This window comes from Argentina anserina, chromosome 6, assembly GCF_933775445.1.
Source record: "Argentina anserina chromosome 6, drPotAnse1.1, whole genome shotgun sequence".
NCBI lineage: Eukaryota > Viridiplantae > Streptophyta > Magnoliopsida > Rosales > Rosaceae > Argentina > Argentina anserina.
In genome coordinates this window covers 21,502,461-21,521,450 of record NC_065877.1, presented here as the reverse complement: position 1 = coordinate 21,521,450, position 18,990 = coordinate 21,502,461, and the positions used below count along the sequence as shown (strand labels likewise).

Below are 18,990 nucleotides of genomic sequence, written 5' to 3'. Positions count from 1 at the left end.
AATTATTTGTCAATATCAAAATAAAACTATTATAATTTAACGAACTTGTTCACAGATTCTATTAGTAATTGCCAAAGAGTTAAAAAAAACTGAGTGTTTTCTCTCCTTTCAATGATCCTTGCTAAATTGTGGGACTCTCTAAATTTCGACAAATCATGGGAGAACTCTCTCGATCAATTTCTACAAATCTAATTTGTTGTTTCTTTTTGCGCTTCATTACAAAATATTATAGGTTGTGAATTGTGATATTTGTGTTTTGGTGAGATTGTGAGTTGTGATTCAGCACAAATCTCACCAGGCATTATAGATAAATATATTGGGTAGGAGAGAGCGCTAAAAAATATGGCAGTATATACGGGTATGATAGTTCTAGCATATTCCATTCCAATCCAATCCTTCCAAATGCATATTCAAGCATTTCAGATTTGCAATGTTTTATGATATTTCCAGGTTATTTAATTTTAGCAAATTAATGAAGAAGTTTTAGTTTGTTTTTTTTTAATTTCTACTACTATAAAGTCAGAGACTCTAGAGTACCACCAAATTATGTTCTAACAGATATGCCATTTCATTATCATACCCTCTCAAATAAAGAGAGGGATAGTTATTTAAGATCTCAAATATAATGTTTTACCAATATCTTTTCCCAAAATTACTTTTTATCGTAGACATAATTACATAAAATGATTATTTTTTTAAGGAAACACAAAATTCTGCAACCATGTGTAATTACGAGGCTAATTTTGTTTTTATTTTTGATTAATCTTAATTATTTGGGTTGGTTTCAAAATTGTAATATTTGGAATTACAACTATGCTTCTATGTCATTGTGCAGTACATTCAGTTGTGGCATAATTTTAGATAAATGCTAGATTGGTATTACCAATTAGTCGGTCAATTGGAAACTGGTCTTCCTTCGTGGGTGCATTTGCTGTTAAGAGATGATCGGAGTCCAAATTTCTTAGAGAACCATCTGCCACTCCTGCACAAACTGAGGACTGTTAATAATGCCACGTGGCATAATAAAGTGATCGCCGCGGACCCCACACCCGAATCCTTTAAAAGCTTTCGATCAGCGCCAAACCCAAAGCCCTCCGTCTCTTCTTCAACACTGGCCCTCCGCTTCTCTCTGCGTGTCATCCCATCTCAGGTAACCTCAATGCTCCCCCAGATTCACCTTCGCTATTTGAATTTCGATTTCTCATATCGTTCGTCTTCTTCGATCTGAACCATTTCTTGTGCGATTTTGATTTCAATTTTGATTCGCTCGGCTAGTTGTAGGGTACGATTACAGTCAGTGCGGTTTTAAACCTAGCTGCTCCGACGGTGAGAGTCGTCGTCGGCGACGAGTCTCGCACTATTAATATACTGTTTTTGTTTTACTATTTTCGGTTCTTGATTAACTTTTTTGGTCCGATCGAGTTGGATTTTAGTGATTATCGCGGTCAGATTTGTTAGGTTGAAATTGTCCGGGTTTATTAGAGATTTTGAAATTCTTAGTGTGGATTTAGTTTGATTTGTGATTTGTTTTCCGGTTTGTTATATCCCCGGGTGATATTACAGTTGGAATTGATGATTTAGGGTTGAATTGGGCAATGTGAGGTGTGTTTGGCTCATACTCGTGTAAGTTACAGTAATAAGAGTTCAGATTTTGTTGTATTTTAGTTTACGATTATAGATTCGGGTTTGAGATAGTGTGTTGTTGATTTCGGATTAAGAATTTCCATCAGTTTTGTGATTTGCATGCTATCTCATGTTTCTGATTCCATTATGCACTTTGTTGGATGTTGTATTAAGTATGTAAGCTCCTTGTTGGTCGACTATCTTGGCGTGCTTTGATCTTGTTTTTCTGAAGAGCTCTTTTCTTATCGGTGTTTTGTGGTTTCGGGGTGTTACGTATGTTCATGTAGCTATTAGATTTCGGTTAATTGCAACCTCCATAGTCTTGATTCATAAATTTTTCTTGGCCTTCGACACTCTAAAATCATGGAAAAGTATATTATGTATACTATTCTGTATGTCTTACTACAGATGGTTTGTTTGAAACATTTAGTGTTTTTTTTTCTGACTTGATTGTATTTAGTTCCAACTGTAGTAATGGCAAATGATAAGTCGAAGCATGAAGACAATCCCTCAGGATCTCCTTCACTATTACAATGGTTCAAAGAAATTGAAAAGAATGAAGCTGCCAAGTTCAGGGCGCCTGTTGGAGCTGATGATAGGACCGGGCCAGATCGGCCAGTGCCATGTTTTCCTCTCCCTGAGACAGAAGTAACGTCTAACCCTGATACTAAGCAAATGTCAGTGGTTGGTCGTAATATGATGAATGATTTCACTCCATTCGGTAACTCACAGAATCCTATGACTGCCGATAGTTCTGTATATGGGAAGGGTATTTTACCAATATCAGATTCAGATTTTCTCTGTTGTGAAGGGAATACTGACTTTGGTTATTCAGTGACTCCTCATAGTGTGGCCAATGTCTGCGATCTTCAAAAGCCTTATGGTGATAGGGATTTGGTATCTGCTATAGATTCAGCTGCAGCCTTAAATAGTATCCAGCGGGATGGAGATTTAAATAGTAATACAAGCAGGCCTCAGTTAATTGATAACGTCACTATTGATGGAGGTAGCACCCTTATGTCATGGCCCACATTAGATGGTGTAGATATTGATGGGAGTTGCCTAAGCCTTGAAGTTGGGTGCAAGTCAAATGATCTATCAGATATAAATGTTGGTTATGTTTCTGATATGGTTGTCCTTCCTCAGTCGAACAAATTCCGCAGTCAAAATGCCAATAGAAGTTTGCACCTTTTCTCTGATGTAGCTACCAGTTTTTCTGGTACTCAGAACAATGTGAGTAGTAATGTTTCTTTTCATAATAAGAAATTAATATATATGATGGTAGATCTAGGTCCAGACTAACTTCATCTTTTATTGCTCAGATGCATCAAATTGAGAAGCAGCAACAACTTCTTGTGTCGTGTAACAGGAATGTCTCTCGTGGAGTTGAAGGGAATTGCAATAAAAGTTCTTTATATATTGATCCTTTTAACGGTATCCAGGGCTACCCAATTGTACCTATTTTACCTGCTGATAATACCCTAGCTAGGCTGCCTGATTCTGGATCGAGCAAGGTGAATGCGTTGTTGTTGTCACCTTGTTTTAATATGCATACTTCTCTACCACTGTCTGACCAGTCACCGAAGCCTTATATTGAATCAGGCACAAGAAACACTTCCCTGCACAATTTATTTGGTAAGTTTGTATACTATTACTGTGCTCTTGTGATCATATATTCTAGAAACATGTAAGTTGCATATGTTAGTTTCTCTTCTAGACTGGTACTTTCTACATCGTTAATTATCGGTGACATGCTAGAAAAACAAGTTTAAGGTACTGAAGTTTCAGAGGGTTCACAAGTTTCATTTTGTTACATACCTGATGTTTTTGTTGGGCGAGACACTTTTGGTGTCTTTCATGAAATCATTTGGTCACCACAGTTAGGCTTGTGTGAAAAATATATCAAATTTCCTGCCCCCAACTTTATACAGTTTCTCTTTATCTGGTGGAATGTGATTACGTGAATTCATAATCATGATAGGCTTGTAGGAACATTGGTTAGGTTTTCTGACACCATGTCGTCCGAATCTTTTTGGACACGGACACGTGGTAGACACGTCAGTTAAAATTATTTTAATATATATATATATATTTATTAAAAAATTAATTTAAATGAAAGTATTTAGATGTATATATATTAAAGTGTGCATAAATATAATAAAAATTGAATCTGTTGGAATGGTTGAGGATTTGTTGGATCTTTTGGATGACTAAGGTTCGAATCCCACCACAAGCATTTTTATTTTTATCATGAGTTTCTCTCCTTATATATATTAAAGTGTGCATAAATATAACAAAAAATGAATATGTTGGAATGGTTGATGAGTTGTTGGGTGCTTTGGATGACCAAAGTTCGATTCTCACCATAAGCACTTTCACTTTTATTATGAGTTGGTGCGTGTCCGCGTGTCCAATCTCGCGTGTCTGGACCGTGTCCAAATTGAGTTCGCGTGTCCGGCGGACCCTTGTCCGCGTGTCCGTGCTTCATAGCTCATTATATATTTTTAATCATATAAATAATATTAAATACATGTATAAAAATAAATAAATATTTAATAATTCGCCTAGGCGCTTTCTAGGCGCTAGGCGGTAACTGTCCACCCGGCTACCGAGTTATCCTAGTTCCAGCAACCTTGTTCAACTTTTAGTGGTAAGTTTCATGCCCTCTTTTTGATTCCACACTTCTTTTCTTTGTCTATTTCCTAATCGATGCCTAAGCTCTATTTTCCTTTTCTCTGTTTTGTCCTGCCAAAATGCTTGGAAGTTCTGGGCCAAATGGTGGCCACCGTATTTTTGTACTGAAGTGCTTTCATTGTATTTCTGGATGACTGATTGTATACTTACATTTAATACTATTCATTTATAACCTGAGAAGTATTTTCACATTAGAGATTTATCTCTCTTCTTGTTCAAAGCATTTAGGTGGTACATCATTTGTGTAAATAAAAATTAAAACACTTCATTGCTTCTACTTAAGACCTTGCAATAGTTCTTCCAACTATATATTTTTTTGAAGCGGGAATCTAGATGAGATCTGTACACAAGTTGGCCGGTTCATGTCACGGATTCGAGTCACGACAAGGGTGGTGAATCCCTTTGATCCTTTTTTATAAAAGAAGAAAAAACAAAAAAGTTGGCTCATTCATGTGAGGCGAGACTCATCAGTGTGAACTAGGAAAACATCATAGGAAGTATAGGCAATGAGAGAAAATTGTACAGTTTTTTTCTTTCTCAAATCTTACGTAATAATTGAATAGATTCATCTCTCCATGAACTGATATTATTGACTGTAATTGAAATTTATGCCTTTTGCATGGCATTGCTTGCACTCCCTCTTTATATTGGGTAACATTTCAGGAGCTTCATCAATCATACATGGGAATAAATAATGTAGTTAACAAAAACCTTGTCTCATTATTATTCAAATTGAATACACAAAATTTGCCGAGTCATATTTATCAACATCAGTAAACCGCCATGCCTGACATTATTCTATCTTGTATTTTATCATGTTTGTATGAAGTAATTGTTGTATTAGATATTGAATGTGTTTGAATTTTAAACCATTGTTTCTGAGTTTGGTTGCAACAATTTTTAGATGCTTATGTCCTATAGTAGATTTTGATAAACTTCACATTTTCTGTAGCTTCCCTGCTGACACACTCTGCAACTCTCTTTAGGGAAGCCCGTCACAGTTAATGAGGGTGTTGCTGCACAAGGTCCTGGACGAGGTCCTTTTCCAGAAGAATTCAGGTTCAGCCAGCTACCTAGTATGGTCATTCCAACTCTAATATTTTAGCAATGCCTGCTTTGTACTACAAATTACTTCCTTTTCTCAGCATTAGGTTCTTTTTTTTTTCATTGGGAGAGAAGAGCGAACAACATATTTTCTGGACTTGATATATGATGAAGGCTTTTATATGCTTTTCTTTGAAAATAAGATTATTGTTTGGCCATCTTTAAATTATAGTAAAAAGTATAAATCCTAAATTGGTTGTAGGGGGGTTATCTTAGCCATACATAGTTATTCAGCAGCTATGTTTTACTTGATGCATAATTGAAATTATTACAATAAGTTGTTTTCCTAGTTTCCTCTATAGCTGATTGATATACAAAGGAATTCACAACAGTTTAAAATGGTGATGTAAAATACTGTGTGATCATTATGCTAGAGTTGATGCGGGTATGTCTTCTAGTTTAGGACACAGATTGGCACTCTGTCAAGAAATTTGTAATCTTGTGTGATGGTGGGAAATGCTGGTTGCAGGTAATCCTTATCAGCCTGAAGTTGTTGGCGCTGTTCTATCTTCTTCAAACCTTCCAGGATCTGTGATAACAGGTAATTACTATATAAAACTTTCGAGTCTAAATTTTTTTTTGCTATTTTCTAACTGTCCATTTTCAGGTCAAGAAATTCCAAATACCAAAATTAATAGGGCTGTTCAATCCTCTGGAACTTTTGTTGGAACATCTGTTAAGAGGGCTGCAGCAGAAACATTCACTGCTACTTCCCATGCTGAAGCCAGTAAGGCGAGAAGAACTCAATTTCCCACTGGTCTATCCGTAGAAGCTCCATCCCTGGAAGTTGCTTCACTCAAAATTTCATCCCATGAAGCTTCTTTTGCAAGTCGGAATCGTACTTCTCTATCTCTCCTACACGAGGCTAAAAGCACCACAAGGAACCTTCCCCAATCCCAGACCAGGTCTGCTCTTCCACCCGAAGTTAAAGGTTTCTCATCCCTGATCCGTTCTGCTCCCTCTCTCCCACTACATGCCGATAGTGCTCCATCATTTACACCTTTTCCCCAGGGTGCTTCATCTCTCCCACCCCGAGCCAGAAGTACTCGATCACTCTCATCTCTATCCCAAACCTCTCCCTCTCTCCCACTCCATGCTAAAAGTACTCCATTAGTCCAATCCCTGTCCCAGACTACTTCTCTCACACCCCAGGTCAAAGACATTTCATCACTTCCATCCCTATCCTGGAGAGCTACTTCCATCCAAACCCAAGCCACAAGTATACCCTCATTACCACCCACAAATTCTTATATGCCAACAAAACCCAGAAGTAATGAGTCACTTCAACGCCAATCCCAGATGGCAGACATTCACCTTCCCCAATCCAAAACTAGTGCATCTCTCCCACTTCCATCCATGACTGTTCCATCCCGCGTACCTATTGGCAATACTACGTCACTCTCAACCTTACCTCAGAATGGTTACTCTTGCCCACCTCATCTCCAAATTGCTTCTTCACACCCGTCACTAAACACAATTGGTCGACCACTGCCATCAAAATCCTTGAGAGGTTCATCTCTTCCAAAAAAACCTCGGACTGCTTTGCCTCCTAGATCTCAGATTGCTCTATCACTCTCATCAAAAGTTAGCGCTCCATCACCACTCCCATCACAATCTCAGAAGGCTTCCCCAGTTCCACGGAAATGTATTGCTCCACCTTTGTCACCTGTACCCCACACTACAGCACCAGTGGGACAAAAATTTAATGTTTCACCCCTGTTGCCTCAACGCCAGACCGATCCAGTATCTCATATAAAATGGAATGGTATGTCTATTGCATCTTTCTTTACATATCTAAAGTCTTTATCCTACCTTTTCTATTTACTTTACAGTTCTTATACGGCTATTTTTTTTTGGAAAATATAAAAATGCTTTCAATTGCAATAAATACCAAGAATTTGACAATAGACCCATTTCTTGTCATAGTTGAGCTCTGTATCTGTGTTAAACATATCTAGAAAGACATTTTAGGTCCTTTCTGATGATATGCGTCGAAGTTCAGATGATCCCTTTGTTACAGTTTTTCTGTTCCTTCCGAAATGAAGTTTTCTGTTCAATCACCTGAAATTAGTAAACCGATGTTCTTCTACTTCCAAGTTTGAGATTATAGGATTGTGGGACCATCCCATGATTGACCAAGACCCAGTTTTGCCAAGATTGTTATGCTCATAGACCTTAAAATATCGATTGGGCTCAGGTTTAATGGAGTTGCTATGTTTGGAGTTTCCTTCTCTTTCCTAACTGAATGAATTTGAATACAGCACCATGTATATATTTCAATTTGATGGCTCAAAATCCATAATGCCTTCATTTGCAACCTTTGCTGTTGTTGGTGTTTTATTATTTGATATGGTCTAAATGAAATAAAAATTAAAATCGTCTAATTGATGTATGTGAGGATCAACCATATATGATGATGATTGTTGGCATAGGCTTATGCCCGCCATAATCAGCACAACTACCAGCGCATTAAAGCTAACGTATAGCACAATCCTACAACACTAACAGCAAGTCAGCCGCGCTAACTACACAACGGGCCTCCCCACGGCCCAAACTGACTACGGACGTGCCCTCACGCGCATCTCAAAGAAGGCTCCAGAGAGCACCTTAATCGGACGTCGTCCCACATCGAATGGCAAGTAAACGATCCACTTCAACTCAACAATAAAAGGTCAGACTCTTGACCTTACAAGGTAAGTACACTAAACTTCCTACCATCACTCTGCACGAATTATCATTGCCCTGACTTGAGCGTCGGAGAGTCGAAGACCACGCCGCCGTGGTCTCTACTCTAACGACGTATGTTACCCGTGGCAGGGAAGTGATCGGAAGTACGGCGTACTACATAGACGTGGAGCACGGCGTACTGAATCAAGTATAATCACAGCATTAACATTGGCGCCGTCTGTGGGAAACCGCAACAAAAAGTCAAACAAAAAAAAAAACATCCCATGCAACACCTAGCCAAACAACTACACTTCGACATGGGCACTACGAATCCGTCCCCCTCTACTCCGGCAGGCGGTCACATCGAAGACGTCACAGACCTTAGCCTCAACCACCCTCTACCCTCCGCCAACGACCCTTTCATCCTCACACCTACACCCGGAACAGTCGTTAGTACCAATGCAACTACAGATCCGGCAACCGCCGCAAGAATGGAAAGCATGGCTCGCGACCTAGCCGATTGCCAGCAGCGCGAGGTACTGGAACGCGAGAAAGCAGCAGCTCTTCAGAGCGAACTTGACAGGATACGGACACAGCTCGAACGGGCTGAGCGCAGTCATTTACATGAGGAGTCAAATCGCGAGGGCAGCGCGCAAACAAGAGGACGAGAACAAGTTCGCTTAAGTATCAGCTTGACCCCCTCCGAACTCGCCAAGAAACGGCCACCATCACCACGGCGTATCCATAACCGTGAGGAAGGAAGCACAAGCGTCACCTCCCGCTCCAGACCCCCCACAGCTGCTCACAACAGCGAGTCTGCCACGCTAGCCCTGATCTTGCAGCGGCTAACAGCGATAGAACAACGGGATGCCAATCCACGGTGCCAACCAGTGTTCGCAGCCAGGCCAGGCCCATTCACTACGAGAATAATGAACACCGTGCGTCCTTCTCAATCCAAGAGCCCAAAAATCACGCCGTACACAGGTGAAGGCGATCCATTCCGGCACATTGATAACTTCAAAAAAGTCACTGCCAGTAGAGAATTCGACGACGCCACCTTATGCCACCTATTCAGCGAAACCTTAGATGGGGATGCCATGAATTGGTTCTTTGAACAACCAGCGAACTCCATGGATTCCTTCGCGCAGTTAACCACAGCATTCCTTAATCGGTTTATACTCATGGCCGGGGCCGCCCACACAACTGATGGCCTATTTCAAGTAAAACAAGAAAGCAGAGAAACATTGGGCACCTTCGTCATGCGATGGCAGACTGCAGCATCCAGATGTCGGAACCTGAACAAAACGCTCGCCTTGGCTGCTTTTAAGGAAGGACTACGGTCAGAGAACTTCTTGTTCCACATTAATGTGGACCCTCGAATGCGCGGCGCCACATACGATGACATCATGACTGAAGCAGTACGATACGCTCAGGCAGAATACGTCACATACGGAGAGAAGCGGACCCCAGTACCATCAGACAAAACTACTATGACGCAAACATCTACACACACAGTCCCCCTCCAGCGCGAGCTCTTCCCAAACACAGAAGACCATAGCAAAGGCAGGAAGAGAGAGTGGCATCAAGCCAATCACCGTGATGCGCGTAACAACGATCGGCACAGGGGCCGGGACAGGAACAGAAGACTTGGCCAGGAACGTCACGACAACAAAGACCCCCGCCAAGTTAACGCGATGGGACGCCGTAGTGACCACACACTGCCTAGGGAAGAGACCCTGGAGGACTTTTTCCACGCACATCAGGACACGTTGAGGAAACCAGCAAGACCGCTACGCCCCCAAACCGAAGCGGAAACTGGTAAATGGTGCAGATTCCACGAAAATGGAAGTCATAACACGAATGATTGCCGCACCCTCCGCATATTAAGAGCCAATGGCGACACGGGAGTTCGCCCGGCGCAACAGAGGGTACAACAGAATGTGGTTGCCGCAGTCGAGACCCTACGCCGCATCAACGTTATAGAGGGAGGAGCCCCGAAGACCAACTTGTCCAACCGAGCAAAAAAGCGCCTTGACCGCAATAATCACCCAAGGCAGGTGTATGCCATCACAGGAGGAAACGTTAAACGACAGAAAGAAGGATGGAAACCGATCACCTTCACTGAGGACGAGGAAATTGGCATCTCCTTACCCAATGACGACGCTTTCCTCATAGACGCAATCCTGGGCGGACAATGGGATGTAGGGAAGATGATGATCGACACGGGATCTGCAGTCAACGTCCTATTTAAGGGCTGCTACGAAAAAATGGAGCGTAGCGGCAAGAAATTGGTACAAGACCACGAACCGCTAGTCAGCTTCTCTGGTGACATAACCCAACCCCTAGGTTCGGATTATATGACAGTACGTATTGGGACCGCACCATGCACAGTTTGCGTCGAAGCTGAATTCATCATAGTCGATGCCTACAGCTCATACAACGGGATCATCGGCCGACCTACACTTAACCGGATGAGAACCTTTATCGCCGGACACATGATGCTCATAAAATTCCCAACTCCGCACGGAACAGGACAGGTCCGGGGTTCACAATCCGTGGCAAAAGATTGCCAGACACGTGCAATTCGACAAATGCGCAACCGACACGAAATCCTGGCAGTACACGCCACAGTAAACTTAACTGACAAAGTTGTCGACGCACGAGATGGCGAAACGTCGAAGGGAAAGAGCAAGCAGAAGGCTACGCCATACGAGACAAAAATTCCGGCAAACCCCGAATCCTCATTGAAAAGCATTACGCCATTCGCAAGTCATCCGGAGCGCAAGATCAAAATTGGGGCAACTCTCAATCCCACTGTTGAGAGAGATTTAACAATTTTCTTGGGCGACAACATGGAAGTCTTCGCATGGTCTTATGAAGACATGCCTGGCATCTCGCCCGACATCATCATGCATGAATTGCACATCAAACCTTCCGCACACCCAATTAAGCAAAAGCGCCGAAGCTTCGACGATGAAAAAAACACGGCGATACGCCAGGAAGTTGACAAATTAAGAGGCATGAAGTTCGTCCGGGAGGTACAGTACCCTGAGTGGATCTCAAACTGTGTTATGGTACGTAAAGCCAACGGTAAATGGCGTATGTGTGTGGATTACAAGAACGTAAACAAAGCATGCCCAAAAGACAGTTTCCCCCTACCCAGAATTGACCAGCTCATTGATGCCACGGCAGGTCACGAATTGCTCAGTATGATGGACGCCTACTCCGGGTACAATCAGATACGCATGAACCCGGCGGATCAAGAAGCTACGACCTTCGTCACTGATAGGGGCCTGTACTGTTACAACGTAATGCCCTTCGGATTAAAAAATGCGGGTGCTACGTATGTGCGTTGCGTCACACAAATGTTTGACCAACACATCGGTCGGGAAATCGAGGTGTACGTCGATGACATGCTGGCCAAAAGCATAAAAGCAGAAGACCATGTAACCAACCTCCGAACCATCTTCAATGTGCTCAAAAAGTACAAGATGAGATTAAACCCGGAGAAATGTTTTTTCGGCGTAACAACAAGCAAGTTCCTGGGCTACATCGTCAGTCAACGCGGCATAGAGGCAAATCCCGAAAAGATACAAGCCATCCTAGATATGGCGCAGCCAACACTCAAGAAAGATGTAGAAGCCCTCCAAGGCAGGCTCGTGGCATTATCTAGATTCATATCAAGACTGACTGACAAGTGTGAGCCGTTCTTCAGATTGTTAAGACGTTCTAAGAGTAAACTGATCGAATGGACACCAGACTGCCAAGAGGCCTTTCAGGGATTAAAAGATTACCTCGCCGCAGTACCATTACTGTCAACCCCGCAGCCGGGTGAACCCCTGTACCTTTACCTCGCAGTATCCACAACCGCGGTCAGCAGTGCCTTAGTTCGCCGTGATGGAACTAAAGAACTACCAGTTTTTTACGCAGGACGAGCTATGAACGGCTCAGAGACAAGATACCCAACATTGGAGCAATTAGCCCTCGCGCTCATCGTAGCAGCCAGACGACTGCGCCACTATTTCCAAGCTCACAGCATCCACGTACTCACAAATCAACCTCTCAAACAAGTACTACAGAATCCAGAACACTCCGGGCGACTCAGCAAATGGGCTATCGAGCTGACAGAATTCGACATTGAATACAGGCCACGACCCGCCATAAAAGGACAGGCCGTAGCCGATTTCATAGCAGAAATGATCCCCCGAGATACGGTGGAAGTGGAACCAGATAATGTCATCAACCCCGTCAGTATTTCGCCATGGAATTTGCACGTAGATGGCTCTAGCTGCGCAAAATCTAGCGGAGCGGGGATCATCTTGAGCGGACCGGGGGGACTCGAACTCGAGTATGCTTTAAAATTCAACTTTGCCGCCTCCAACAATGTAGCGGAGTACGAAGCACTGATTGCAGGACTACAATTAGCCCTAAGCACGGGTGCCACTAGCATTAATGTGTTCAGTGATTCTCAGCTCGTAGTCAATCAAATCACCGGGTCCTTCACTGCTAAGGATGAGCAACTAGCAGCCTACCTGGCGTATGCCACAACATTATTAAAGCGGTTCGAATTCTACCACATCAATCAAATACCGAGGGCCAATAACGCAAGAGCGGACTCCTTAGCAAGACTCGCCACGGCGCAACCCCACCAATGCCACAAGGATACCAGGGTCGAAATTCTCCACCATCCCTCCATTCACCAGACCTTGCAACAGATATGCCAGATAGAGCGCGACCAAGCCTCGTGGATGGATGAGATAGTAGCATTCAAGTGCAACGGCAAGCTACCAGAAGACGAGACCATGGCAAAACAACTAAGGAGACGGGCGATAAGATATTACCTGCGGAACAACACACTCTATCGCCAAGGTCTGCTGAATGCTGACCTCAAGTGCGTCACAACCAAAGAAGGCAAGCAGATCTTGAACGAAATCCACAGCGGTGATTGTGGCAACCATTACGGCAGCCGCGCATTGGCCGCAAAAACACTCCGCACAGGATATTATTGGCCCACATTAGCCTCCGATGCACAGGAGCTCGCCAGGTCTTGCCACAAATGTCAAATCCATGGACCCATACCACGCCTACCCTCCGAACCACTATCCTACATAGTCAGCCCGTGGATCAACTGCCTTTGGGGAATGGATCTGATTGGCCCATTACCCGTCGGGAAATGTCAATTCAAGTGGGTCATTGTATGTATCGATTATCATTCCAAATGGATTGAAGCTGCGCCCCTGACGGCCATAACAACCGAGAAGGTTCAAAACTTCCTGCAACGCAACATCTTCTACCGTCACGGTACGCCGGAGTCTATCATCACAGATAACGGCACGCAGTTCAACAACGAGTACCTCATCACTTGGTGCAAGGCAAGAGGAACTAAGCTCAAATTCGCATCCGTAGCACATCTAAAAACCAATGGGCAAGTAGAAGCCGCCAACAAATTGATTAAAAGCCTTCTTCGGAAAAAGTTGGGTGAAGCTAAAGGACTTTGGCCAGAAAAACTCGACGAGGTAGTATGGGCAATCCGTACCACACCAACAGAAGCCACGGGCGAAACTCCTTTTTGCTTAATGTATGGCACGGAAGCAGTTCTACCCATCGAAGTAATTCAGCCAACACAACGGGTTTCACTATTTGACCCCGAAACCAATTCGGACAGTATACACCTTGATAAAGATCTCTTGGAAGAGAAACGCATCACAGCGCATCGCCATAACATCCAGAACAAACAGCGCGTGGCACGTTTCTATAACTCGAGAGTCAAGAACAGGACACTACAAGTAGGCGACTGGGTCCTAAAGAAGATCCAAACAAAGGTCACTGGACTACGCCCGAGATGGGATGGACCATATAAAGTCGTCCAAATCATAGCCCCAAACACGTACTGCCTAGAAGACAAGTACGGAGACAAATTAGCCCATCCTTGGAACATGGAACAACTCAAGTACTATTACAAGTAAGAGTCCATCCGTAGCACAAGGACCAACTGTTTGAGTGCTTTTGGCGCGCTGCTTTAGCTATCTTTGTACAAAATGGCTACGGCCAGGCTATCAATGAAATGAGGAATTTTTCAAACCATTGATCCTTATTACGCTAGCGTACTATGGCAATTAAATTCCTTCGACAGACAATTTCATTGTGCGCACAACAAAGATAGAATTAAGCATACAGCCAAAAGCACAAAACAACCACAATATTGCTACGGCAATAATATAAAAAAAACACGGGTCAAAAGAACTTCTATTCATCAAAAGATAGCAAGTTCGGCACAAAGGCCGTTACAGAAAATGCAAAAAAAAAAAAAAAAAAATTACAGAAACATAAAGACTACGGCGACAAGAGACGCATTACAACGATCTTATCACCCTATCCTACTCCTCCCCCGCAACTAGGTACGCCAGCGTTGCTCAGACCGCATCGCCGGTACTCGCAGCTTCTAGCCCCGCCGCTTCCCCCGATTCGCCTTGCGGCGGTTGTGCATCCTGATGCTCTGAGAAGGAGGAGTAGGAGAGGGAGTCTCCGGATTAGAATCAGACCTGTCATTATCACAAGAAAAACCAGATGAAGAAGAGTTAGAAATTTCCTTACCACCTTCGGCCTCCGCAGTAGAAGCAGGCTGCGAAAAGGGCGGAGTCACTTCATGTGGCATGGGCGGCGGTTCCAAACCCTTCTCCGACAGCCGGACCTCGTAGTCCGCGGGATCCAGCATCTCCAGCTCCTGGAACTGCGCTATCATGTCACCCACAGCCGTGACATAGTACCCTTCCAAGTACTTAGTCATCTCCATGGATGATTTGAAGGCAGTCACGGCGCTAGACGCAGCCTCCTCTGCTACGCGGGCCCTCTCAGCTTCTGCCTCCTCGCTCATCCTTCTAACAAGCTCCTCTGCATCCACAAGGGCAGACTGCGCCGCATCCCTCTCCGCCGCCGCTTCTCGGGCAAGTGACTCCGCTACCTCTCGACGGGCAACCTCCTGCCGAAGGTCCTCCTGGAGGTTCGCCGCATTTTCCAACTTGGCCCTAGCATTGGCCAAGTCATTTTCCAGCAGCAACACCCTTGTCTCACGGGTGCTGTCTCGTTCAACCACTTCGGCGAGATGGCGCTGTGCCTCCAGAGCATCCCGCTCCGCATCAAGCAAGTTAAAAACCATCTTCGCTGCCCTCGTGGCAGCAAGACCGAGGGGACTCCGCAGGTCCAGACCAGATCCTTCAGGTCGCCTCAAACCCCCGAGCCCGGCGCGCTGGCTTAACAACACCAGTTTCTCCAGTTCCGGAGCTCCTAGCTGGCTCAGAGGACTGCGGTCCAAGGCAGACAGATCCTCGAAAACCCGAGACTCCGTGAAGGTGAGTGGCGCCAGCTGCGTAGTCCTCTGTCTTTTAGGAGGCGGAGCCTCCACTGCCGCATCCTCCACATCCTCGGGGGCAACAGATGACTTTGCTCTTTTCGAAGATGCGCTCGCCTTCTGCGGCTTCTTCTTCCTACCAGTCTCAAGCGACACCGCCGGATCAGCCAGATGCGGATAGGCATCGATACGGCCAACTCCTTCCGCATCACTGCGGCGTGGTAATCCCTGCTCATTTGGCAGGTTCGCGTGCAGGGGAATGGACAGGTCCACAACCGCGGACGAATCCTCGACTCGCTGCGCTGCGACATTTACTTTCTTTGTAGAGGCTGCCGCCTTCTTAGACATGACGCGTCGCAACATCGTGATCGCTAGCCCTTCAGTATCCGGTGTAACGTCAGGATCTTCCTGCTGCAGAAACCGGGCGTAGCAGACGCGCTCTGACTTTTCGAAATTCCTGTTCACCGAGAGTGTCGTAGCTGCACATATAACAACAGATCAATCCTCTGGAACTTTTGTTGGAACATCTGTTAAGAGGGCTGCAGCAGAAACATTCACTGCTACTTCCCATGCTGAAGCCAGTAAGGCGAGAAGAACTCAATTTCCCACTGGTCTATCCGTAGAAGCTCCATCCCTGGAAGTTGCTTCACTCAAAATTTCATCCCATGAAGCTTCTTTTGCAAGTCGGAATCGTACTTCTCTATCTCTCCTACACGAGGCTAAAAGCACCACAAGGAACCTTCCCCAATCCCAGACCAGGTCTGCTCTTCCACCCGAAGTTAAAGGTTTCTCATCCCTGATCCGTTCTGCTCCCTCTCTCCCACTACATGCCGATAGTGCTCCATCATTTACACCTTTTCCCCAGGGTGCTTCATCTCTCCCACCCCGAGCCAGAAGTACTCGATCACTCTCATCTCTATCCCAAACCTCTCCCTCTCTCCCACTCCATGCTAAAAGTACTCCATTAGTCCAATCCCTGTCCCAGACTACTTCTCTCACACCCCAGGTCAAAGACATTTCATCACTTCCATCCCTATCCTGGAGAGCTACTTCCATCCAAACCCAAGCCACAAGTATACCCTCATTACCACCCACAAATTCTTATATGCCAACAAAACCCAGAAGTAATGAGTCACTTCAACGCCAATCCCAGATGGCAGACATTCACCTTCCCCAATCCAAAACTAGTGCATCTCTCCCACTTCCATCCATGACTGTTCCATCCCGCGTACCTATTGGCAATACTACGTCACTCTCAACCTTACCTCAGAATGGTTACTCTTGCCCACCTCATCTCCAAATTGCTTCTTCACACCCGTCACTAAACACAATTGGTCGACCACTGCCATCAAAATCCTTGAGAGGTTCATCTCTTCCAAAAAAACCTCGGACTGCTTTGCCTCCTAGATCTCAGATTGCTCTATCACTCTCATCAAAAGTTAGCGCTCCATCACCACTCCCATCACAATCTCAGAAGGCTTCCCCAGTTCCACGGAAATGTATTGCTCCACCTTTGTCACCTGTACCCCACACTACAGCACCAGTGGGACAAAAATTTAATGTTTCACCCCTGTTGCCTCAACGCCAGACCGATCCAGTATCTCATATAAAATGGAATGGTATGTCTATTGCATCTTTCTTTACATATCTAAAGTCTTTATCCTACCTTTTCTATTTACTTTACAGTTCTTATACGGCTATTTTTTTTTGGAAAATATAAAAATGCTTTCAATTGCAATAAATACCAAGAATTTGACAATAGACCCATTTCTTGTCATAGTTGAGCTCTGTATCTGTGTTAAACATATCTAGAAAGACATTTTAGGTCCTTTCTGATGATATGCGTCGAAGTTCAGATGATCCCTTTGTTACAGTTTTTCTGTTCCTTCCGAAATGAAGTTTTCTGTTCAATCACCTGAAATTAGTAAACCGATGTTCTTCTACTTCCAAGTTTGAGATTATAGGATTGTGGGACCATCCCATGATTGACCAAGACCCAGTTTTGCCAAGATTGTTATGCTCATAGACCTTAAAATATCGATTGGGCTCAGGTTTAATGGAGTTGCTATGTTTGGAGTTTCCTTCTCTTTCCTAACTGAATGAATTTGAATACAGCACCATGTATATATTTCAATTTGATGGCTCAAAATCCATAATGCCTTCATTTGCAACCTTTGCTGTTGTTGGTGTTTTATTATTTGATATGTTCTAAATGAAATAAAAATTAAAATCGTCTAATTGATGTATGTGAGGATCAACCATATATGATGATGATGATATATGTCTGTCTTTTGATTTGCAGCTACTGATGAAACTCAACTGATTGGGTACAAATGCATGATATGCAAGAGGGATCTTGCCTTCACTCCAGAAGGACCTGTTTATGTGCCACCTATAGCACCGATGGTTGCTGTTCTACCGTGTGGGCACACCTTCCATGACCAGTGCTTGCACCTTATCACCCCTGAAGATGAAGCTAAAAGTCCTCCCTGCATTCCTTGCGCCATTGGGGAGAGTTGATTCTAGCCATGGTTATTCATTTTCAACACCCTAACCGTATAAAATTTTGTTCAATGACTCCGATCTAGGGAGGGGATATGAGTGAAAATTTTAGATATTTCACCCTAGCTTAGTTAGGTTCACCTGCATAGAGTGCTGGCAAAGGTGATTTGGTTTATAAGGGTCATAACAAGTGTACATGGTAAAACGGCCTCTTTTGCTAACCTGCCGGATGCAGTTCTTTAGTGATTCTTTCTTTTTCCTTTTTTTCTTCTCATAATGCACTTGTTTGGAAACCTGATATTTTGTCTTATTGTTGTCTAGAAGTGTTTTCATCCCTACGAGGATCTATGCCCAGATGTACATGCATACCCAGATTTTGATATGCAGAGATGAACCCTTCACGAATTCAAAACTATCATTGAATAACACGTTTGTGAAGTACACTTAATCCTTGCTCTATGAGAGTTTCTCTCTTTCCCGGCGCCACAATCATACGTGGCATGACACGTCACAATGGTCACATTGACACATCAACAATTAAAATTATATAAAAATGTCATTTTAAAAAAATCATTATTAATCCAATGGTTCTAAATTATTATATGTTCTTTTTATCATTTCTTCTTTTTCATCACAATAATGATTCTAAAATACAATTAAAAAAATTAAAATTTACGAAAATATGCTTGAAATATGTGTGTACGCGCGACATATATATATATATATATATATATGCACAAAATATATTTATTTATAAATTTTAGACAATGTAAGGTAAATATAACATTTATATTTAGATGAAATTTTAGTAAGATTCTTTTAGTTTTTTTTTTTCTGAAAGAGAATATTATTTTGTTAGGGTATAATCGATTTAAGGGGATATGTAAGGTAACAAATGTTATTTTTCCTAGAGTACACACATCTTAATTAATATCATATTTAATACAATTATGTCAATTGTAATTTTTCTAGTGACAAATATGTCAAGATTCATGACTTTCTTATTTAATTAATTACATTACGATTAATTAATGGTTATAATTAATTAATAC

The 18,990-nt window shown here is 43.3% G+C and overlaps 1 protein-coding gene across 1 annotated transcript; it reads left to right on the top strand.

The window, feature by feature from the left end:
- The first annotated feature begins 1,087 nt into the window (after positions 1 to 1,087).
- On the top strand, positions 1,088 to 18,199 carry LOC126798187 (uncharacterized). The gene is made up of 7 exons (XM_050525070.1): positions 1,088 to 1,150; positions 2,096 to 2,856; positions 2,946 to 3,258; positions 5,304 to 5,393; positions 5,891 to 5,962; positions 6,029 to 7,186; positions 17,739 to 18,199. The coding sequence occupies exons 2-7, from the start codon at positions 2,098 to 2,100 to the stop codon at positions 17,954 to 17,956; spliced, it is 2,610 nt and encodes an 869-aa protein (XP_050381027.1). The 5' UTR covers positions 1,088 to 1,150; positions 2,096 to 2,097; the 3' UTR covers positions 17,957 to 18,199.
- The last annotated feature ends 791 nt before the right edge of the window (positions 18,200 to 18,990 follow it).

Coding starts and splice junctions, on each gene's coding strand:
- LOC126798187 (XM_050525070.1), top strand. CDS start 2,098: ATGGCAAATGATAAGTCGAAGCATGAAGACAATCCCTCAGGATCTCCT. Junction 5,394..5,890: donor CAGGTTCAGCCAGCTACCTA/GTATGGTCATTC, acceptor TGCTGGTTGCAG/GTAATCCTTATCAGCCTGAA. Junction 7,187..17,738: donor ATCTCATATAAAATGGAATG/GTATGTCTATTG, acceptor TTTGATTTGCAG/CTACTGATGAAACTCAACTG.